Source organism: Chiloscyllium plagiosum, unplaced genomic scaffold, assembly GCF_037043375.1.
Source record: "Chiloscyllium plagiosum isolate Xiang-an unplaced genomic scaffold, Cpla_swu_hap1 HiC_scaffold_25, whole genome shotgun sequence".
NCBI lineage: Eukaryota > Metazoa > Chordata > Chondrichthyes > Orectolobiformes > Hemiscylliidae > Chiloscyllium > Chiloscyllium plagiosum.
In genome coordinates this window covers 6,953,756-6,977,752 of record NW_028270163.1, presented here as the reverse complement: position 1 = coordinate 6,977,752, position 23,997 = coordinate 6,953,756, and the positions used below count along the sequence as shown (strand labels likewise).

Here is a 23,997-nt window from a genome sequence, read left to right as displayed (position 1 = left end):
GTGTCTGTGTGTTTGTGTGTGTGATGGGAGCTGTGTGTCTGTGTGTGTGATGGGAGCTGTGTGTCTGTGTGTGTGTGATGGGAGCTGTGTGTGTGTGAATGGAGCTGTGTGTCTGTGTGTGTGATGGGAGCTGTGTGGTTGTGTGTGTGTGTGGGATGGGAGGTGTGTGTTTGTGTATATGTGTGTGATGGGAACTGTGTGTCTGTGTGTGTGATGGGAGCTGTGTGTGTGTGTGTGAATGGAGCTGTGTGTCTGTGTGTGTGATGGTAGCTGCATCTGTGTGTGTTTGTGTGATGGGAGGTATGTGTGTATGATGGGAGCTGTGTGTTTGTGTGATTGGAGCTGTGTGTGTGTGTATGTATATGTGTGTGTGTGATGGGGCGTATGTGTGGGTGATGGGAGCTATGTGCTTATGAGTGTGTGTCTACGTGATGGTGTGTGTGTGAGAGAGATGGTAGGTGTGTGTGTGTGTCTGTGTGTGAGAGAGAGATGTGAGCTCTGTGTGTGTTTGAGATGGAAGCTGAGTCTGTGTGTGTTTGTGTGATGGGGCTCTGTGTGTGTGTATATGTCTGTGTGATGGGAGCTGTGTGTGTGTGATGGGAGTTCTGTGTGTGGGTGTGTGTGCATGTATGAAGGGAACTGTGTGCCTGTGTGTGTGTCTGTGATGGTGTGTGTGTGTGTGAGAGAGATGGGAGGTGTGTTTGTGTGTGTAAGAGAGAGATGTGAACTGTATGTGTGTGTGTGAGAGAGATGGTGTGTGTGTATATGTGTGATGGGAGCTGTGTGGTTGTGTGTGTGTGTGATGGGAGCTGTGTCTGTGTGTGTGTATATGTGTGTGTGATGGGAACTGTGTGTTTGTGTGTGTGTCTGTGTGATGGGAGCTGTCTGTCTGCGTGTGTGTGTGTGGTGGGGGGGGAGGGGGAATGGGACCTGCGTGTGTGTGTTTGATGGGAGCTGTCTGTGTGTGTGTGAGATGGGAGCTATGAGTGTGTGTGTGTGTGCACGCTTGATAGTGAATGTGTTGGTATATGTGTGTGTGTGAGAGCAATGAGAGGTGTGTGCATGTGTGTGTGATGTGAGATGTGTATGTGTGTGTGTGGTGGGAGCTTTGTATGTTTTTTTGTGGGATGGGAGCTGTGTGTGCGTGTGTGTTGGGAGATGTGTGTGTGTGTGTGTGTGTGTGTGTGTGTGTTGGGAGGTGTGTTTGTGATGAGAGCTGTCTATGTGTGTATGTATATGTGTGCGCGTATGTTATGGAGAAAGTGAGGACTGCAGATGCTGGAGATCAGAGCTGAAAAATGTGTTGCTGGAAAAACACAGCAGGTCAGGCAGCATCCAAGGAGCAGGAGAATCGATGTTTCGGGCATAAGCCCTTCTTATGGAGTGGTTGGGGGATGGGTGGGAATTGAAGCAGTCTCTGGCTGAAAATTTTGATAGTGTTACAAAGCATTTTCCACCATTCACTCCACTTCAGTGACCTTTTAAAAGCACAGATTTGCCATGCATTTATTTATCTACCTGTTTCTGTCTATCTTTCGGTCCGCAGTTAATTTACCCAGATCACAATCTATCTCGTTTATCGATTTACAGTCTCTCTGTTTGTGCATCTTACTCTGTCTTTCTGCATCTCTATACTATCTGTTTCTATCTCTCTATATGCGTCCATGCCTGTGTCTAGATGTAACTAATTCGATCGCTGTCTCTATGCATGTTTCTCTATTGTATCTCTATCTATCTATAAATATAATGTATCTTTTTTCTATCATTAATACCTATCTCTGCTGCTTGGCGTTTGTATCTCTCGGTCTGTTAATATTTATTGTCATCTGTTTATGTGAGCCACCTCTCCAGCCTGACAGCTGATTCACTATTTGGCATGTGCCCCTATGACTGTCCAGTTCAGATTGTGGTTATTCATGTTTACCAGACCTCTGTCAGTAACAGTCACTTTTAAGAAAAATGATAACTGTGTTATGACCTCAAGGCACGAGGAAGATACTTGTATCTTTTTCACTGGTCGCATTTGCCATAAGACCATAGTTTAGACTTTATCAGTAGTAAGTGATCATTTTATTTAGTTTGGGAATGTCATAACATTATCATGTTTGCATAAAATGATTATTACGAAATAAAGTATGAAACGAAATGTTAACTCTTGCTTTTGTACATTGTGACGTCTCAGTTGTGACCAGCTGTGCTAACTCCAGTCTCGGGGGTGAAGTTGCTTGATGCAGCTGCCAAAGAACTGGAGGGGGAAATGAAGAGAATATTTTCAATGTGACCAAATGTTCATATTTAGGCTTCTCTTGGAATTGTGGTGGGAGCAGAAACATATGAGATCTGAATAATTCTCAGGAGTCTTGATGAGGGGGTTATGGGGAAGATGATTCCTTTCATGGGAGAATCTACAACTAGGTGTTATTAAAAAAATCAGGAATCACTCATTTAAAACAGTTAAAAATCACACAACACTAGGTTATAGTCCAACAGGTTTATTTGACAGTACAAGCTTTCAGAGCGACGCTCCTTCGTGAAGTAACTTGTACTGTCAAATAAACCTGTTGGACTATAACTGGTGTGTGATTTTTCGCTTAGTCCACCCCAGTCCAACACCGCCACCTCTACGTCATTTAAAACAGGTGAGGTTTCCTCAGCATGTGGCACAGGGGTTAGCACTGCTGCCTCACAGCGCCAGGGACCCGGGTTCAATCCCACCCTTGGGTGACTGGCTGTGTGAAGTTTGTACATTCTCCCCTTGTCTGCATGCGTTTCTTCCCACCAGTCCAAAGACAGCTCTGTCTGCACTATTCTCTCTCAGGTCAGGGACTGTATGGGGTTTAATACAGAGTAAAGCTCGCTCTACACTTACCCCATCAACGCTTCCAGGACAGGGACAACATCGCGTTAGGTAAACAGTAAAGATCCCCAAATTCCATTTCCAACAAAACTTGTTAATTCAACTTCTGGTACAATGACAACATTGAAAAGACATCTAGATGGAAACATGAATAGGAAGGGTTTAGAGGGATATGGGCCAAATGCTGGCAAATGGAACTGGATTAATTTAAGCTATCTGGTCGGCATGAATGAGTTGGACTGAAGGGTCAGTTTCTGTGCTGTACAACTCTATGACTCCAGGTGCAGGTTAGCTGGACTGGCCATGCTAAATTGCCCATAGTGTTCAGGGATGTGCAGCCTCGGTGGATTAACCATGGGAAAGGTGGGGTTGCAGGGATGGGTGGAATTGGGTGGGATGATCTTTGTACTGTTGGTGTGGATTTGATGGGCCGAATGGTCTATTTTCACACTGCAGGGATTCTGTGATAATCTTTGGAACTGTTTTTGTATAAGGTAGTAGAGGCAGTTTCTTGAATATTTTTGAGGTAGCTAGATAGGTTCTTGTTAAGAAAAGGGTGAAAGGTTATCAGGGGTAGAAGGGAAGTGGATCTAAGATTACACAGAAATCAGCCATGATCTTATTGAGACTTCAGGGGCTGAATGGCCTACTCTTGCTTGTAGTTTGTATGTAGATTGGATTCCCTACAGTATGGAAACAGGCCATCCGGCCCAACAAGTCCATACTGGCTCTCTGAAAAGCAACACCCAGACCCATTCCTCCACCCTATATTTCCCTCTGACAAATGCACCTAACACTACAGACAATTTAGCACGGCCAATTCACCTGACCTGCACACTTTTGGATTGTGGGAGGGAACCGGAGCACCCGGAGGAAACCCACACATGGAGATCGAAAAGTAAGTTTCAAAATGAATTAAATAAATAATTGTGAAGGGAACATTTGCAGGACTATAGGGATAGAGTAGGGGATTGGGACTCTAATTGGATCACTCAGAGCCAAGCTTGGCATGATGATGGGCTGATTGTCCTCCTATCAGAATGATCTGGTGGTTCTCCGGGAGGATTGTTCACCGAGCCTAGCAAGAAGTAACAAGTCTGGAGAACAATGCGTCCTCCCGTTGCATTAGCCTTGACCAGGTCAGTTTGACAGCCAACATGTGCACAGTTTGAACCCATCACCGTCTGCACTCTGATCTCTGTGATTTCCCTTCCCTCAGGATCATGGAAGTACCACTGTTCATAGCAGCAAGAGCGAATGATGTCAGTACCATCCAGAAACTCCTGAAGTGTCACTCCGTTGACCCTTTTGAAAAAGGTGAGAACGCACATTTTATTTTGGGGAAAGGAATCAGTGGATTTGTACTTGTTTCATGAATGTTAGATATGAGACAGCGCAGAAAGAGGTCACTGGGTCTAGTCGCTCAATGCTGGTGTTGATGCTGCAGTTCAGCCTCTTTCTCCTGTCTTCCTTCATCAACTGCGAATTGCAACACTACCTATTCCCTTTCCTGACTCTTAAATATATCAATTAACCTTGAGGGACCATCATAACACTTGATAAGCCTCATTAATTCCAGTCTCACACTCACTGCATATATTTGGTGAGTGACTGCTAATTACACTCGATCTCAGAGTTGAGTGACGCACGTCGGTAATAAATGAGATAGTCACCGTGTGAAGCAGAATTTCCTGCTCTTGGTGGGCATATTCTAAGGATGTTTCTTCACGTGACCGACCAACCACTGCTCTCCTGCCCCTAGCAGCTTGTTTCCCGAAAAGTAGATCAGGATTGAAGAGTTGACAGATGTTGGGTTGAGGTGTCGTGTTGATTAAGTGTTCCTCTGAGCGTATTTATATAAATAAAAGCATTAAAGAAAATTAAAAAGGCCTAATTGTTTTAATGCCACTGATGATTTCTCATTTGCAGCAGTGACCAAAGATTGACCTTTCATTCCCAGAGACTCCAGGAAATTCCCTGAGTGTTGACAAAGCCAGGTTAAAACAAACCTCAGCACTGTGTGGTAATTGTGGCTGCTTTATTTCCTGGTAGGAGTGATGGGCGAGACAGCATTGCACATCGCAGCATTGTATGGCAGTTATGAGGTCGCAACCATTCTCCTTGAAGAAGTGCCAGATCTCATCAATGTGCCCGCCACCTCGGAGCTGTACGAAGGTAGATGCCACTGTTTCATTCATGACCCCTCAACCCAAACTGCGGTACAATTACGTGTTGCATTAGAATGGGTGGAATCGGTACACTGGGATGTTCAGCAAGGCTCTGCATGGTAGCCTGGTTAGCAAGGTTACATCACATAGATTCCAGGGGAAGCTAGCCAAATGGATAGAAAATTGGCTCAAAGATCAGAGACAGAGGGTGGTGGCAGAGGGGCTTTCTACAGACGAGACTCTTGAGAGAGAGAGAGAGAAAGACGGAGATCAGGCCTTCCAGCTGCTCATATCTGGAGCTGCTCTTCTCATGGTGTCTGTGGGGAGTTTGCACATTCTCCCCATGTTGGTGTGGGTTTCCTCTGGGTGATCCGGTTTCCTCCCACAGTCCAAAGATGTACAAGCTAGGTGGATTAGCCATGAGAAATGTGGAGTAATGGGGATAGGGCAAGGTTACAGGGATAGGGTCTGGGCCCGGGATGCTCTTTGGAGGGTCAATGGGCCAAATGGCCTCTTTCCACACTCTGTAGGGATTCTCGGATTCAATGATTCTATGAACTGTATATCTAAAGAATTTAGCAAACTCCATTTTCAGAATTCTGGTGGATACGCTTTTCAGGTGTTGACGAATTACCTCAGGGCGGCACGGTGGCACAGTGGTTAGCACTGCTGCCTCACAGTGCCAGAGACCCGAGTTCAATTCCCGCCTCAGGCAACTGTCTGTGTGGAGTTTGCACGTTGTGTAGGTTTCCTCCGGGTGTTCCGGTTAGGTGAATTGGCCATGCTAAATTACCCATAGTGTTAGGTGAAGGGGTAAATGTAGGGGAATGGGTCTTGGTGGGATGCTGTTCGGAGGGTCGGTGTGGACTTGTTGGGCCGAAGGGCCTGTTTCCACACTGTAAATAATCTAATAAGCAAGCAGGAGGTGAATTGGAAGGTTACTAATTTAACAGTATAGATTTATTTCCCCCAATAGAGTTTTCACTGTGAGGTGATGAGCTCACTAAAGAAACATTAGCGACTATTTTAATATAATGGGTTTTGATGTTTTCTTTGGGATACATCTTTATGCCGTCTGGCCATGACGATTGTGAGTAAGGAATGTGGCCTGGGCAGTGAATGTCAGAGTTAGAAACACAGGGCCCTTTAAGGCATCAGTCCAGAGTGAATTGAGAATAGATGGCCCTCATTGGATTTTTGTATTAATGAGCTGAGCTGGGGCTCTTGTGGCGCAGTGCTAATATTTGGACCAGGAGGCCCGGCTTCCAGTCCCACCTACTCGAGAGGTGTGCAATTAAAATCTCTGAATGGTTTGGTTAGAACGAATCTTTGAGCTGAGTTCTAAGAGATGATGTGGAGGAGCTGGTGTTAGACTGGGGTGGACAAAGTTAAAAATCACACAACATCAGGTTCTAGTCCAACAGGTTTATTTGGAAGCATTAGCTTTTGGAATGCTGTTCCTTCACAGCACAGCTACCCGAAGAAGGAGCGTCGCTCCGAAAGCTAGTGCTTCCAAGTAAACCTGTTGGATTATAACCTGGTATTATGTGATTTTAACTTCCAAGGGATGGGCACCGCAGGGAATGGAATGCCTTGTTTGCCCCTCCAACACCACTTTAATTTAGTCCCCTCCCTTGCTGCCTACTTTTTGGTAGTGTCGCTTTGTGTTTTGCAGTCTGTTGATTACTTTGGTGATTAAGTGGTGGGTTATCAAAATAGAAAGAGCTGAGTTCTTGGCAGTGGACTGGGGAGGGTGTCGCCTACTTGACCTCCACCATAGCGATGCTCATACTCAGGTTCCCTTGGAGCAGGAGCACTGTGGTGTGTATCAACAACCATGAAACCTTCAGAGAGAGGGTAGGCCCTGGAGAGACTGGAGCACATTATTTCCTCATCCAACACCATTTTGATTTAACCACTCGCTTACATCCCCCACCATTTTGTATTTGCTATTATTGCAATGGTGGGCTGTGCTTGTTACCTGATGGAGGTGGGTACTGCAGATGCTGGAGATTAGAGTCAAGATTAGTGTGTGGTGCTGGAAAAGCACAACAGGTCAGGTTGCATCCGAGGAGCAGGAAAATCTATGTATCTGATGAAGGTACCTCCTTGGATGCTGCCTGACCTGCTGTGCTTTTCCAGCAACACACACTAATCTTGTGCTGGTTACTTGTTTAGTTGTTTAATTTGGTGATTTGGTCATAGGTTTCCAAAACAAACAAAACAGAGCTGAGTTCTTCATGGGCAGTTCAGAGACCTCCTGGTGGGCCTCCAGCTGGGCCTGACTGAAGTGGCCATCACCAGATCCAAGCAGTGGGCAATGGAGGGGGTCTGCTCCCCCTTTTTCATGGTTAAGTTCATGCCCGGGTGTTCTTGGAGAGGGAGTATGTATTATCCGAGACACCCGCACCAATCAACCAAACCGCCCCGTGGTCCAACATTTCAACTCCCCCCTCCCACTCTGCCGAGGACATGGAGGTCCTGGGCCTCCTTCACCGCCGCTCCCTCACCACCAGACGCCTGGAGGAAGAATGCCTCATCTTCCACCTCGGAACACTTCAATCCCAGGGCATCAATGTGGACTTCAACAGCTTCCTCATTTCCCCTTCCCCCACCTCATCCTAGTTTCAAACTTCCAGCTCAGCACTGTCCCCTTGACCTGTCCTGACTTGTCCGACCTGCCTAGCTCCTTTTCCACCTATCCACTCCACCCTGTCCTCCCTGACCTATCACCTTCATCTCCTCCCCCACTCACCTATTGTACTCTATGCTACTTTCTCCCCACCCCCACCCTCCTCTAGCTTATCTCTCCACGCTTCAGGCTCTCTGCCTGTATTCCTGATGAAGGGCTTTTACCCGAAATGTCGATTTTGCTGCTCGTCGGATGCTGCCTGAACTGCTGTGCTCTTCCAGCACCACTGATCCAGAATCTGGTTTCCAGCATCTGCAGTCATTGTTTTTACCTAGTATGTATTATCCACCTACTCTCTCAATGTCTTCAGAGAGAGGTGGGCACTGCTGGGGCTAGACTGCACTATTTTCTCCATCCCAACACCATTTTGATTTGGTTCCCTCCCTTAATTCCTTACCCTTTATGTAACTACAGTGTTATTGAGACACTGGCCGGGTGAGCAGTGTTTGTTATTCACTAATTGATAACTACTTGTTCAGGCGAGTTGGTGGTGGGTTCTTCAAAGTAATAACCAGCATTTAAAAAACAAAGAGCTGAATTCTTCCCCCACAGGTTTGTACAAAAAAGAATGATGAAAGCTGGTATTTGTGCTCGACTGCAGGAGGCAGATTTACATTAACGCCTTGGTAAATCTCTGAAGGTATCCCTGTGTAACGGTGTATGAAACAGTAAGTCAGGAATAGGTAGTAGTTGAGGAATGAGGTTGGGGGTAGGATCGACAGGAATGAACTGCTTTTCATTTTGTTGTGTAGGGAAAACAGCCCTGCACATTGCTGTTGCAAATGAAAATATTCATCTGGTGAAAGAGCTGATAAACCGAGGAGCTGATGTGGCATCATCACGTGCGACTGGAATCTTCTTTAGAAGGAGTGAAAAGAACTTCATTTACTACGGTAAGCATTCATCCTGATTTATACCCAAGAGTACATGAGTTCACAAGCTTCCCCTTTGTCAATGACGGAGATACCTTTGGCTGTTCTTCGTCATTCCATTGGTCTTACACAGGAATAGAAGTAATCTGTGACGATTGTTATGGACCAGGGCCAGATCCTCTCAAAACATGTCAAGAAGGAAGCCCAGACCCTAACCCTTTCTAGTTGTTTTAAGCAGGTGTAAAGTGGATATTCCAGGAGGGATGCAGCTGGTCAGAACCCCTTGGTTTTAAACAAAACACAATTTATTTACAGAGTACCGAATGAAACACAACAAAAGAGAACAGAATACAGATAAACTTAATCTATCCGAAAACCCAACAGATGACCCCAATTTATTGATCCTATTCCAAATGCCTGCAGCAGTCCCCATAAATACCCCATTAGCAAAAAGGTAAAATCAGATACAGGGTCTGACAGGAGAGAGAGAGAGAGATGGAGGAGAGATTCAACATTGAACACCTCTTTCCATGTAGCTGTTTCCTTTGATTCCCCAGCTTAAACTGACCAGCAGCTCTGAACAGCCAGACTGTTAAAACCAAACCAGAGAAAATTTGTGCTGGGAGAACTGGCCACTCCCCTTTCATTGTACAAGTGTTTTTTTAAACTTGAAAGCCTTTTGCCTGAGGCAGTATCTGTTAGCTATCATCATATTGGCTCTGAAACCCTTCAAACCAGACATATCAAAATCTATGCATTTATGACCCCTCTGAAAAAAGAACTAAAGTCCACCTAACCTTGTTAGCAGCATCATCACACAATGCTGTGGCTTTAAGAGGTTATTTTGTCCTTTTTTCTAAGAGAGGCTTTGAGATAGAGGTGATAAGTTGACTACTTGAAAAAAGCCAGTAAACAGCTTCTGAGGCCTTGGGTTTTTTTAAAATTTGGAACAATAGAAGCAACCTTGATGGGTGTGGCCGGCTGTCACAGACCAGGATTTCTAGTTTTTTTTGTTTTTTAGCTTTGAGATTCAGCACCAGTTGCTGCTGGAGCCTCAGCAAGGCAGAAGCTACTGGGGTTTAGAAGTGATCGTTTCCCTCTCAGCTGGGTTAACTGTCAGGCAAATCTATTTTTCTGAATTTGCTGTTTTTTGCCAAGGGGGTGTTTATGGAATGTTACTATATTGCAACAGTTAATTAGTAATAAATGCTGTAGTTATAATTCTATTAAGTTTTCCAATGCAGTTACTCTAAGTTCTTCTTTCTTTTGTTGTATTTCAAATGCAGAGGAACCTCAATTATCCAGCATTCAATTATCTGAATTTCAGATTATCTGGCAAGATGGCAAGTTCCTGATGCTTAGCTAAACTGTGTTGTGTGGCATTTGATTATCCAGAATTTGATTAACCAAATGTTAATTTTGGGATATAGGTGAATTAATGTTATTTCTGCAATTATAAGTTCTGATACAGAGTAAATGAATTCACATTAGTTTGGGATTGTTTTGGCCGAGAGCTGAATTAGCAAGAATGAGGAAATATATAATCCGTTAAAAATGATATGTCAGCATGAGACGTGATTACAAAACAATGGTAGAAATACAGGCACTAGATAAAATGCTGTGAAGAGAGGCCTGTATAAATAGTAGGTTTCCCACTTGTACAGAGACACAGGAACAAACCCCAATTAAAAGGGCTTAGTGATAAGATGCTGTGAGAGGCAGTGCAGATGGAGGGAGTAGATAATGGTAAGCAAAGGATGGGATGACATCAAACAACCTTATGGGAGCCAGAGATAGACATTTGTCACGGACAAGGCCGGATAAACAGAAGTTGTGGGATCAGTCTTAAGGAAATGAGTGACGTAAGCGGAGGAGGGAGCAAACAATGAAATACGAAAAAAATATGGGGATTCAAATTGTATAAATTTTGAGAGTTTGTTGGATTTGGTGTGTATTTGTCATTGCCTTACCTGGCATTAGACATTGCACCCACTTGCAAGTGTACAAATAAACGACACTACTGGTTCAGATTTTTGTCTCGGACTGAAATTATTGAAGTGAGTGAGCTTTGTTTCTCACACTAATCATGTCTTTTGGATAATCGAGGTTCCTTTGTAAAGTGTTTAAATAAATTGTGTTTTGCCTAAGGTCAAGTAGTTTGATGAATTAAATTAAATGGTATGTTACATTTGCCTTTCAGATAAGAAAAAGTTAGGGTCCAGGCTATCTTCTTAAAGTATTTTCAGGGGTCCTGTCTGGTCCATAACACATTGGATTTACTCCACTGTTCTGTGAACCAATCAACCCTCAATTCTAATTCCCCCACATTTTTCTGTGTTCTGAGATTTATTTTTCCAGACTTTTGTCTCAATTGAATTTTAAGTGTTATCCTCCTTCTCTGTGTTTTCCCTGTGAAGGGAAGAATCATTCCCTGGTAACTATATTTTTGTCTTCATTTACTTTCCATGATTTAGCATCCGTTGCAGTCCAAATGTATACATTATTTATCTGCATTTCTGCCGACATTCTTATATTTGAATCTCCATGATATTCCTCAAAGCAGGAATAGAGAGAGAGCATTGGGATCTCCTTCTGCACTAACCACAACTCCACCGTAGTGTCATCCGCAAATTTACTAACCCATCCTTCTATACCCTCATCCAGGTCATTTATAAAAATAACAAAAAGCAGTGGCCCCAAACAACTCTTTGCAGTACACCACTAGTAACTGAACTCCAGGATGAACAGTTCCCATCAACAACCATCTTTTGTCTTTTTACAATTAGCCAATTTCTGATCCAAACCACTAAATCACCCTCAATCCCATGCCTCCGTAATTTCTACAAAAGCCTTCCGTGGGGAACCTTACCAAATGCCTTACTGAAATCCATATACACCACATCAACCACTTTACCCTCATCCACCTATTTGGTCACCTTCTCAAAGAACTCAGTAATATTTGTGAGGCACGACCTATCCTTCACAAAACCGCGTTTACTATCCCTAATCAACTTATTCCTTTCTAGATGATTACAAATCCTATCTCTTATAACTTTTTCCAACACTTTACCCACAACCGAAGGAAGGCTCACTGGTCTATAATTACCAGGGTTATCTCTACTCCCCTTCTCAAACAAGGGAACAACATTTGCTATCCTCCAGTCTTCTGGCACTGTTCCTGGAGATAATGATGACATAAAGATCAAAGCCATAGGCTCTGCAATCTCCTCCCTGGCTTCCCAGAGAATCTTAGGATAAATCCCATCCAGTCCAGTGGACATATCTATTTTCACACTTCCCAGAACTGCTAACACCTCCTCCTTGGGAACCTCAATCCTGTCTAGTCTAGTAGCCTGTATCTCAGTATTCTCCTTAACAGCATTGTCTTTTTCCTATGTGAATATTGACAAAAAATATTCATTTTGTGCTTCCTCTATCTCTTCAGACTCTACTCACAACTTCCCACTACAGTCCTTCACTGGCCCTAACCTTTCTCTAGTCAGTCTTTTATTCACGATATACCTACAGAAAGCTTAAGGGTTTTCCTTGATCCTATCTGCCAAAGACTTCTCATGTCCCCTCCTGGCTCTTCTTAGCTCTCTCTTTAGGTCTTTCCTGGCTAACCTGTAACTCTCAAGTGCCCTAACTGAGCCATCATATCTCATCCTAACATAAGCCTCCTTCTTCCCCTTGTCAAGAGATTCAACTTCTTTAGTAAACCACGGTTCCCTCGCTCGACCACTTTCTTCCTGCCTGACAGGTACATACTTATCAAAGACATGCAGTAGCTGTTCCTTGAACAAGCTCCACATTTCATTTGAGCCCGCAGTTTCCTTCCCCATCCTATGCACCCAATGCCTAATCGCATAGTAGTTGCCTTTCCCACCAGCTATAACTTTTGCCCTGTGGTATATACCTATCCCTTTTCATCGCTAAAATAAACATAACCGAATTGTGGTCACTATCAGCAAAGTGCTCAGCTACCGCCAGGTTCATTGTCCAGTATCAAATTCAATGTGGCCTCGCCCCTTGTTGGCCTGTCTACATACTGTGTCAGGAAACCCTCCTGCACACATTGGAAAAAAACCCGACTCATGTAAATGTGGAGTTTGCACATTCTCCCCGTGTCTGCGTGGGTTTCCTCCGGGTGCTCCGGTTTCCTCCCACACTCCAAAGATGTGCAAGTCAGGTGAATTGGCCATGCTAAATTGCCCGTAGTGTTAGGTAAAGGGGTAAATGTAGGGGTATGGGTGGGTTACGCTTCGGCGGGTCGGTGTGGACTTGTTGGGCCGAAGGGCCTGTTTCCACACTGTAAGTAATCTAATCTAAAGTACTCGAACTATCGTGTTTGCAGTCAATATTTGGAAAGTTAAAGTCCCCCATAACAACTACCCTGTTACTATCACTCCTATCCAGAATTATCTTTGCTATCCTTTCCACTACATCTCTGGAACTATTTGGAGGCCTATAGAAAACTCCCAACAGGATGACCTCTCCTTTCTTGTTTCTAACCTCAGCCCATACTACCTCAGCAGACAAGTCCTCATCAAACGTCCTTTCTACCACCGTAATAATGCCCTTGACTAACAATGCCATACCTCCCACTCTTTTAATATCTTCTCTGTTCTTACTAAAACATCTAATTCCCAGAACCTGCAATAACCATCCCTGTCCCTGTTCTATCCATGTCTCCGAAATGGCCATAACATCGAAACCCCAGGTACCAATCCATGCTGCAAGTTCACTCATCTTTATCCGAATGCTCCTAGTGTTGAAGTAGACACATTTCAAACCAACTTCCTGCTTGCAGGTGCACTCTTGTGACCTTGAAACCTTGTTCATGACATCCCTTCTCTCAACCTCCTGTGCACTGGAGCTACACTTCAGTTTCCCATTCCCCTGCTGCATTAGTTTAAACTGCCCCGAATTGCATTAGCAAATCTCTCCCCCCTCCCCCAGGATATTGGTACCCCTCCAGTTCAAGTGTAGACTATCCAGTTTGTAGAGGTCCCACCTGCCCCAGAATGAGCCCCAGTTATCCAGATATCTGAATCCCTCCCTCCTGCACAATCCCTGTAGTGACGTTTTAAACTCCTCTCTCTCCCTATTCCTCGCCTCGCTAGCATGTGGCATGGGTAACAAACCAGAGATAACAACTCTGTGTGTTCTTGCTCTAATCTTCCACCCTCGCTCCCTGAATGTCTGCCTTAAATCCCCATCTCTCTTCCTACCTTTGCCATTAGTGCCTATGTTGTCCACAATTTGGGGCTGCTCCCCCTCCCCATAAATATCCTGAAAACGCGATCCAAGATATCACGGACCCTGGCACCTGAGAGGCAACACACCGACCGCGAGTCTCTCTTGTTCCCACAGAATCTGCTATCTGTCCCCCTAACTGTAGCGTCCACCAATGACTACTGCTCTGCTCCTCTTCCCCCTTCCCTTCTGAGCAACAGTGACAGACTCTGTGCCAGAGACCTGTACCCAATGGCTGACCCTTGGTAAGTCCCCTCCCTCCCCAATAGCATCCAAAATGGTATATTTCTTATTGAGGGGAAACAACACAGGGGTTCCATACACTGTCTGCCTGTTCCCTTTCTGTCCCCTGACTGTAACCTGTCTACCTTTTTCCTGTACCTGATGTGTGACTACCTCCCTGTAACTCCTCTCAATTGCCCCCTCCCGAATTGTCTACTTTGGCACTGAAATGGACCATTTTCCTAACCAATGATTGTAAATTAGAAATTCCTCAGGAGTGCTTGTCTCTGCTGCCCATCAGTTTTCTCCATAATATCTCACTTTCTACCCACTGTGTGTCTCTCCATTGGTGTGAGACAAGCTATGCCTTTACAGGTGATCTCAAACCACCTTTGCTTCTTTATAGGCCACCAGATCCATCCTCATATCAGAGAATCCAATTATACCTTGATTGTAACCTGTTGATCACTTGACTGCTTATCTGCTCCCTTGGATGCTGCCTGAGCTGCTGTGCTGTTCCAACACCACTAATCCAGAATCTGGTTTCCAGCATCTGCAGTCATTGTTTTTACCTGCTTGGCCCTCTGTGTAATTTACTCTAAATGTCCATTACTCTTTTTTTATACATTTAAAATTCTGCCTATCTTCCTGCTTTATTCATAATTTTAAAATTTTTAACCTGTGGTCCCTGTTTTCACCATTATCGCCAGTTCATTTAATTTCATTTATAACCTTCAATACTTTGCCGATGAGAAGCATCTAACTTGCCTCGTAACTCAAAATGCAGGAGAATCGACGTTTCGGGCATGAGCCCGAAATTCCTGAAGAAGGGCTCATGCCTGAAACGTCGATTCTCCTGCTCCTTGGATGCTGCCTGACCTGCTGCGCTTTTCCAGCAACACATGTTTCAGCTCTGATCTCCAGCATCTGCAGTCCTCACTTTCTCCTCGTAACTCAAAATTCCTGATACCGGGAAATGTTGCTATTTCTTCCCATGTTTGTCTTTCATCAGCTGACATTATGTCCAAATGCTGGAAACTTTGCAATATTGTTTTGTAAGAAATTAAGATATTTCAGTGGTAATGCCCAGAGATAGAATAAAGCAAATACTCCTTAGTGGTGCTTTTAACAATAGGTGTGACGTCTGAAGCTTACCCGACGTTTGAAGGGGTTAAAACTCAGGTAGAATTGGAGTAGAACTAGGAACTGTCGGACAAGTTTGAGAACAATTAGTCATGACAGGAAATGTTTTCTTTTAAAAAGGTATTCAATGGGCATGGAGGTGGGGTGCAGGGGTTTAGTGTGGGCAAACGGGTTACACGAAGAGCCAGGAGGAGCCTGCAGTACCTAGCCCTCAAAGTAAAGATCATTCAACAGTTTGACTCATGAATCACTTCCACAAATCTCTCAAATCAAGAGCACAGGTTTCAGGTAATTATGATGTGAGAAGGGAAACCCTTTTTCACGCAGTGATTGGGTCAGATCTGAAACCCGATCCCTGGAGGCTGATGGAGGTCTTCAAGGGGGCATTAAACAATTGTTTCTGTTTGAGTAAGGTTCAGAGTTATGGGGAAAATGTAGGAGAATGGCACTGGATTATAATACTTATTCAAAGAGTCAGTATAGACACAATGGGCTGAACTGCCTCCTTCTACATTGTGCCAATTCTGTGGTATCTCTGGAATTCCCTGCTAGTATCTCAAAGGTAATGTGCAGGCAGCATGTCCTTCCTGTGAGGAACACAGGTAATAGTCCAGGACAACAGAAAGCTGTTAGACAAACCTGACATCAATCCCATTGTAACCCTAACTGTCCCGAGCCCGTATTTGCCTTACTTTCACCCAGAGAGTGGTGATCCTGTGCAATTCTAAGCCACAAAAATTGTTTGGGGCCAAACATTGAATGCGTTCAGGAAGGAGTTCTTAGGGCTAAGAGATTGAAGTGTATGGGCAGAGAGAAGGAACAGGGGACTGAGGTAAATGGTCAGCCATGATCATATTAAATGGTGGGTCAGGATCAAGGGGCTGAATGGCATATTCCTGTTCTTGCTTTCTATGTTTCCTGACTTCTAGTTAGTTCCATACGTATCTAATCTCCTGAATGAACAACTTCTCTTTGTTCAGCTACTCTGGATTAACTTTCTCTTTATTGATAACCAGAAAAGGTGACCAAGACCAAATGTATGTGTGGTGTTCAAGATGGATCGGGAGAGTTAAGGTACAAGAAGGTTAAGAATGGATGGGCCAAATAACATTGTCTCATTCGCAATGGTTGTTGGTATTGGTGATTCTCAAGATCTTGGTCAGACAAGTTACTTGCTTCAGTTTGGATCAGTTTGGTAGCTTCCAGTTCACTCTTCTGAGTAATTCTCACTTTGTTTCAGGTGAGCATGTGCTGTCTTTCGCTGCGTGCGTTGGGAATAAAGAGATTGTTCAGTTCCTGATTGAGAATGGTGCAGACATAAAGGCACAGGATTACCTCGGTAAGAGTCAGAACTCAGTGAAGCTTGATTAGCTTAGAAGTCAAGGTAGAGATCAACAATAATGTGCTGCCTAATCTTCCGGCATGTCTGATTTGCAAATCTGAGGTGTAGGCAATGGAATCAGTGATTAAACCCCCTCAAGCCTGTTCAATAATCCCACTCGATGATCATTGATCTCCACACTACTCTGATTCCCGATGTATTTCATTACTCAGGTGTAAGCTTTGACTGCAATGGTAGCATTCCTGCCTCTGAAATGGAAGGTCATGGAATCATAGAGTTGTACAGCATAGATATCCTAAATTAATCTAGGCCTATTTGCCAGCGTTTGGCCCATATCTCTCTAAACCCTTCATATTAGTATACCCATCCAGATGCCATTTAAATGTAATTGTACCAATCTCCACCACTTCCTCTGGCAGCTCTTTCCATACACGCACCGCCCTCTGTGTGAAAAAAAGTTGCCTCTTAAGTTCTTTTTAAATCATTCCCTTCCCAGCTTTAACCTGTGTAAAAACAACGACTGCAGATGCTGGAAACCAGATTCTGGATTAGTGGTGCTGGAAGAGCACAGCAGTTCAGGCAGCATCCGAGGAGCAGTAAAATTGATGTTTTGGGCAAAAGCCCTTCATCAGGAATAAAGGCAGTGAGCCTGAAGCGTGGAGAGATAAGCTAGAGGAGGGTGGGGGTGGGGAGAAAGTAGCATAGACTACAATAGGTGAGTGGGGGAGGAGATGAAGGTGATAGGTCAGGGAGGAGGGAGGAGTGGATAGGTGGAAAAGAAGATAGGCAGGTAGGACAAGTCATGGGGACAGTGCTGAGCTGGAAGTTTGGAACTGGGGTGAGGTGGGGGAAGGGGAATTGAGGAAACTGTTGAAGTCCATACTGATGCCCTGGGGTTGAAGTGTTCCGAGGCGGAAGATGAGGCGTTCTTCCTCCAGGCGTCTGGTGGTGAGGGAGTGGCGGTGAAGGAGGCCCAGGACCTCCATGTCCTTGGCAGAGTGGGAGGGGGAGTTGAAATGTTGGGCCACAGGGCGGTGTGATTGGTTGGTGCGGGTGTCCCGGAGATGTTCCCTAAAGCGCTCTGCTAGGAGGCGCCCAGTCTCCCCAATGTAGAGGAGACCACATCGGGAGCAACGGATACAATAAATGATATTTGGTGGATATGCAGGTAAAACTTTGATGGATGTGGAAGGCTCCTTTAGGGCCTTGGATGGAGGGGAGGGAGGAGGTGTCGGCACAGGTTTTGCAATTCCTGTGGTGGCAGGGGAAAGTGCCAGGATGGGAGGGTGGGTTGTAGGTACTCCACCTTTAACCTTTGCCCTCGAGTTTTGGACTCCCCTACCCCCAGGGAAAAAGACTGTTGTTATTCACTCTATCCATGCCCCACATGATTTTATAAACCTCTATAAGGTCACTCCTCAGCCTCTGACACTCCAGGGAAAACAGTCTGAACTCATTCAGCCTCCCTCGATAGCGCTAATCCTCCAAACCTAGCAACATCCTTGAAAATCTTTTCTAAACCCTTTCAAGTTTAACAACATCTTTCCTATAGCAGGGAGACCGGAATTGAAAGCAATATTCCAAAAGTGGTCAAACCAATGTCCTGTACAGCCTCAACATGACCTCCCAACTCCGATACTCAATGAACTGACCCTGTCTACCTTAGACACCATGGTGGCTCAGTGGTTAGCACTGCTGCCTCACAGCGCCAGGGACCTGGGTTTGAATCCAGCTTCAGACTCTGTGTGAGTTTGCTCTGGTTTCATCCCACAGTCTAAAGATGTGCAGGTTAGGTGAATTGGCCGTGCTAAATTGCCCGCAGTGCTCAGGGATGTGTAGGTTAGGTGCATTAGTCAGGGAAACTGTAGAGTAGTATGGGTCTGGGTGGGTTACTCTTCGAACGGAGGGTTGGTATGGACTTGCTGGGCTGAAGGGCCTATTTCCACACTGTAGCAATTCTAAATCAAAAACAACTATCCATACACCACCAATTTTGTTGTCATCTGAAAACTCACTAAACATTTCTCCTGAATTCACATCTAAATCATTGATATGAATGACAAAAAGCAGTGGACCCAGCACCATTCCTTGCAGCATACTGCTGGTCACAGGCCTCTAGTCTGAAAAAACACCCTCCACCATCATCCTCTGTCTCTACTGATGTCAGGTTTACTGGTCAATAGTTCCCTGGATTTTCCTCACCACCTTTGTTAAATAATGGCACCACATTAGCCACCGCCAAGCCAATTTTGAAGCCACATGGTTAAATCTCCCTGGATTTCATGTCGTCCAACCTGGCTAACCAGTTTACCACGAGGAACCTTGAAGACCACCTTGCTGAAGTCCCTACACACAACATCCATTGCTGTGCCTTCATCAATCTTCTTTAGAAATTCTTCAAAAAACCTCCATCAAACTAGTGAGACACGATTTCCCATGGGCAAAGCCATGTCGACTATCCCTAATCAGTCCTTATGTTTCCAAATACATGTAAATCCTGTCCCTCAGAATACCTCCAACAACTTATCCACCATTGATGACAGGCTCACCAGTCTATAGTTCCCTGGATTTTCCTTACCACCTTTCTTAAACAGTGGAACCACATTAGCCACCCTCCAGTCTTTCAGCACCTCACCTCGGTCTTTCGATGATACAAATATCTCAGCAACGGGCCCAGCAATCACTTCCCTAGCATCCCACAGAGTTCTGGGATAGACCTGATCAGGTCCCAGGGATAGGTTTGAGTCCCATTCCAAACACTTGAGCCCAGTGACTAGGCTGAGACTCCCAGTGCTGTACTGAGAGAGTGCTACAGTTCTAGAGGTGCTGCCTTTTGGAAGAAATGTAAACCTGGGGCCCCATCCATTCTCTCTTGTGTTTCTGGTTAATATGTATTCTGGAGACAAACATCTGGCCATTGCCACTGTATTGTTTGTTGGAGCTTGCTGTGCACAGAGTGGCTGGGATCCTTCTTGCACAACAGCAGTGACTCCATTCCCAAGGCACTCCATTGGCTACAAAGCTCTTTGGGAGGTTTGAAGTTGTGAAAGGTGCTATATAAATACAAGTCTTTCTTGATTTCTTTCTTCTGATGGATGTATTTTCAGGTAACACTGTTCTGCATCATCTGGCACTGCATGCCCGGCGTTACACAGCCCAGATGTATGATTTCATCCTGTCCCTTGACCCAGAGAGGGGGAATCCAGTGGAGACAATCACCAACAACAATGGGCTGACTCCCTTCAAGCTTGCGGCCTTGGAAGGAAATGTCCAGGTGAGGGTCTATTCAGCATTTTATAATCCAGCATTGTATGGAAGAGAGTAACGACACTGGCTGGGAGCATCAAACTCATCATTACGGAGAGGAGTGCATTTACTGGGTAGGATGTTCCCTACACTGTACAATATAGTACAGAGTCTAAGTTCCAACTCAATAACGTGCAGTTAACCAAACACTGATCAGCACTCAATATGAGTACATCCAAAAGATGTGCAGGTTGGGTGAATTGGCCATGCTAAGTTGCCCATAGTGTTCAGGGATGTGTCAGTTAGGTGCATTAGTCAGGGGTAAATATATGGGTCTGGGTGGGTTACTCTTCGGATGGTCGGTGAGGACTTGATGGGCCAAATGACCTGCTTCCACACTGTAGGGATTCTGTGGTGACTGTGCTACTGCACACCTGAAATAAAAAAAAGGAAATTCTGGAAACACACATAGAAGTATGGAAATTAGGAGCAGGAGTAGGTCATTAGGCCTTTCAAACCTGCTCTACCTCTGTTAGGGCTGATCCTCTACCTCAGTGCCATATTCCTGCTATCTCCCTGTTCCCCTTGATGCCTTTAATGTCTGAAAATGAATCTGTCTCTTGAATATATTCAGTGACTTGTCCTCCTCAGCCTGCTTTGAATTCCACAGGTTGACTATCTTTTGAGTGAAGTAAGTTTTCCTCAGCTCTGTCCTAAATGGTTTACCACATATCCTCAAACTGTGCTCCCTAAACAAGAAAACATATCCTCCCTGCATCTCGCCTGTCCAGCCCTGTTAGAACTTTATACGGTTCAATCAGATCCTATTTCATCTTTCTAAATGGTAGTGAATACAGAGCCATCAAATCAATCTCCCCTCACAGGACAGTCCAGCCATCCCCCATATCAGTCTAATAGACCTGTCTCTATGGCAGTCGAACCCTTCTTGAGTAGGGAGGCCAAAACTGTACACAGTCCTCCAAGGGTCGTCTCACTCTGGCCCTGGTAAATGCAGTAAGATACCCTACTTCTGAACTCAGGTTCTCTTGCAATGAAGACCAATATACCATTGTCTTTCCTAATTGCTTGCTGCACCTGCCTATGTACTTTCATTTGTACAAGGATACCCAGATCCCTTGTCCATCTACACTTCCAATATAACACCATACAAATAATATTCTTCCATTCTGGTTTCACACCAAAGTCTATGAATTCACATTTAGCCACAGTGTACTGCATCTGCCATGTATTTGCCACTTGCTTAACTTGCCTAAATCACCTTGAAGCCTCCATGTACCCTCCACACATCAACAGCGAACTTGGAAATGTTGCATTTTGCTACCTCATCCAGGTCATTTATGTGTATTGTGAACAGCTGGGGCCCAAGTACTAATCCTAGTGGTACCTCACTACTCCCTGCCTGCCACTTGGATAATGACCCGTTTAGTTCCACTGTCTGCTTTCTGTCAGCCAGTTCTTAATCCATGCCACTATTACCCCTATCCCGCATGTGCTTTAGTTTTGCCCACTAACCTTTCACAAGGGACCTTACCAAAAAGCATCTAAATGTACCACATCCATTGGTTTACCCTTATCTATTCTACTAGTTCATTAGATTTGTTAAGCATGTTTTACCTTTCATAACTCCATGCTGCCTTTGACCAATCATATTAATGCCTTCCTAATGTTCTGTTATCATGCCTTTCATATTAAACTCTGGCATTTTTTCCTGTCATCAGCATAGCTATTTTCTACCTACTTTTTCTACCTACAGTCAGTTCTGAAGAAGAGCTCAAAACGTTAACTCTACTTTCTCTCCATAGATGCTGCCAGACCTGCTGAGTTTCACCAGCACTTCCTGATCTTGTTTCTGATCTCCAGCATCCGCTGTTCTTTGTTTTAGCTTAAGGGAAGAGTTGGGAAATGGACCATGTGAAGCTGAGGAGGGTGAACATTGGAAACGAACAAAATGTTCTCGTTGGTGTGAATAGAGATTGCTTACCGAAAAGCCAGTAAACCATGTGAATGACACACACTGGTGTGATTTGTCGCCTGTACCTCAGAATAGTGCTTCAGTATGACCAGTACATTAATTTCCTGGTATTTCTGGAACATTTTCATTTGCTACATTTTCCCTCTGGGTGGCCTATTAAGTCATTTCCTATTCTGGGTACTAAGGTTCATTTAGCAATTGCACTCTTGTTTCTGAGTCAGAACATTTCATAGAGTCATGGAGTCATACAGCATTGTTGGTCCAACCAGTCCATGCTGACCATAATCCTAAACTGAATTAGTCCCACCTGTCAGCATCTGGGCCATATCCCTCCAAACCCTTTTTATTGACGTTCTTCACCAAATGTCTTCTACACATTCTCCCCGTGTCTGCGCGGGTTTCCTCCGGGTGCTCCAGTTTCCTCCCACAGTCCAAAAATGTGCAGGTTAGGTGAATTGGCCATGCTAAATTGCCCATAGTGTTGGGGTAAATGTAGGAGAATGGGTCTGGGTGGGTTACGCTTCGGAGGGTCGGTGTGGACTTGTTGGGCCGAAGGGCCTGTTTCCACACTGTAAGTAATCTAATCTAATCTAATCTAATCTAATCTAATCTAATCTAATCTAATCTAATCTAATCTAATCAATCTAATCAATCTAATCTAATCATACATTGTAACTGTACCCATATCCACTACTTCCTCTGGAAACTCATTCCACAAGCGAACCACATTCTGCGTAAAGAAAGTTGCCCCTCAAGTCTTGTTTAAATCTTTCTCCTCTCACCTTAAAAATATGCTCCCTAGTCTTGAACTCCCCTACCTGAGGAAAGCATACTTGCCATTCTCCTTAACTATGTCCCTCACGATTTTATAAACCTCTATAAGGTCACTCCTCAACCTCCTATGCTCCAGTGAAAAAAGTGCCAGCCTTTTCAGCGTCTCCTCATAAGTCAAACCCTCCAGTCCTGGCAACATCCTGGTAAATCTCTTCTGGTCCCTTTCCAGTTTAATAATATCTTCCTTACAACAGAGAGACCGAAACGGGACACAATACTCCAATAGAGGCCTTACCTACATCCTGTACAACTTCAACTTGACGTCCCAACTCCGAGACAGAGACCTGAGCACAATGTCCAACCTCATACCGCAGTGCAGTACTAAGGGAATGATGCCCTGTCAGAGATGTTGTCTTTCAGTTAGGAAAATTAACCTCAACATTATCCATTCTCTTAGGTGCATAAAATATTTAATGGCATTTTCAAAGGAAACCTGAGAGATCACTACAATAGATTATCTGATCATCCATCTTGTTGTGACTCGTGAGGTCCCACTAAAATGGCTGCTGGGTTCTTACATTACAACAATGACTGCATTTCAATAAAATGTATATGCCTACAAGTTAAAATACATCCAGTGAACTAGTAAGAAGCACAGTGTAAGGTTTTTGTTTTAGCTTTCCATGCATAATCCACACTATCATGCATTAGAACCTTCTCTCTTAATTTCCGAAACAGCTTCACTGAATGAACCCTGTAATCTCACGCTCACACTGCTTATCCCTGGCATTTCCATCCTCTACAGAAATACTATGCCTTGCCTGAGCAGCATATTGAATACAGGACTGTCTGTGGTTATTCTTGCAACCCATTTTCAATCTGACAGGGAGAGAGAAAAACAAACGACTTAACTAACATGTTGGATTTGGTTTTTATTCTGCAGCTGTTCCAACACCTAATGAGAAAGAGGAAACGCCAGATTGAATGGTTTTTCAAACCTATCTCTGCCACCTTCTACGATCTCTCTGGTATTGATTCCTGGGATGATGACCACTCTGTCCTTGACCTGGTTATTTGCAGTAATGAAGTTGAGGTGAGCCGAGGAGTTCCAGACAGAAACATCCTCTGAAGGTGACTGAGTGAAGGTCAAACCCTGAATGTTTCCACATCGTTCTGTTTCTACAGGCCCTGAAGATCCTCAACCTCCCACCGATCAAAGCCCTGATCCATTTCAAGTGGAACAGATATGGAAAGTATTATTTCCGAACCATTGCTCTCTTCTACTTCATCTACATTATCATATTCACCTCCTGTTGCATCTTTCGACCTCTTATACCACGTCGTGACAATGTCACAGACCCTAGGGACACACAGATATTGGAAGAGGCGCCATTAAATGTTAGTACCATAACCATGGGCCACTGGTGGAGTG

The 23,997-nt window shown here is 44.5% G+C and overlaps 1 protein-coding gene across 2 annotated transcripts in view; it reads left to right on the top strand.

Moving 5' to 3' along the window:
* LOC122562003 (transient receptor potential cation channel subfamily V member 6-like) overlaps positions 1-23,997 on the top strand; it is a 63,853-nt gene that overhangs the window by 10,970 nt on the left and 28,886 nt on the right. For both annotated transcript variants that reach the window (XM_043714372.2, XM_088000815.1), the window contains exons 2-8: positions 4,077-4,174; positions 4,910-5,032; positions 8,470-8,610; positions 16,451-16,549; positions 19,660-19,826; positions 23,509-23,658; positions 23,751-23,963. In XM_043714372.2, the coding sequence (XP_043570307.2) occupies positions 4,077-4,174; positions 4,910-5,032; positions 8,470-8,610; positions 16,451-16,549; positions 19,660-19,826; positions 23,509-23,658; positions 23,751-23,963 (991 nt within the window). The remainder of the gene's footprint in view (positions 1-4,076; positions 4,175-4,909; positions 5,033-8,469; positions 8,611-16,450; positions 16,550-19,659; positions 19,827-23,508; positions 23,659-23,750; positions 23,964-23,997) is intronic.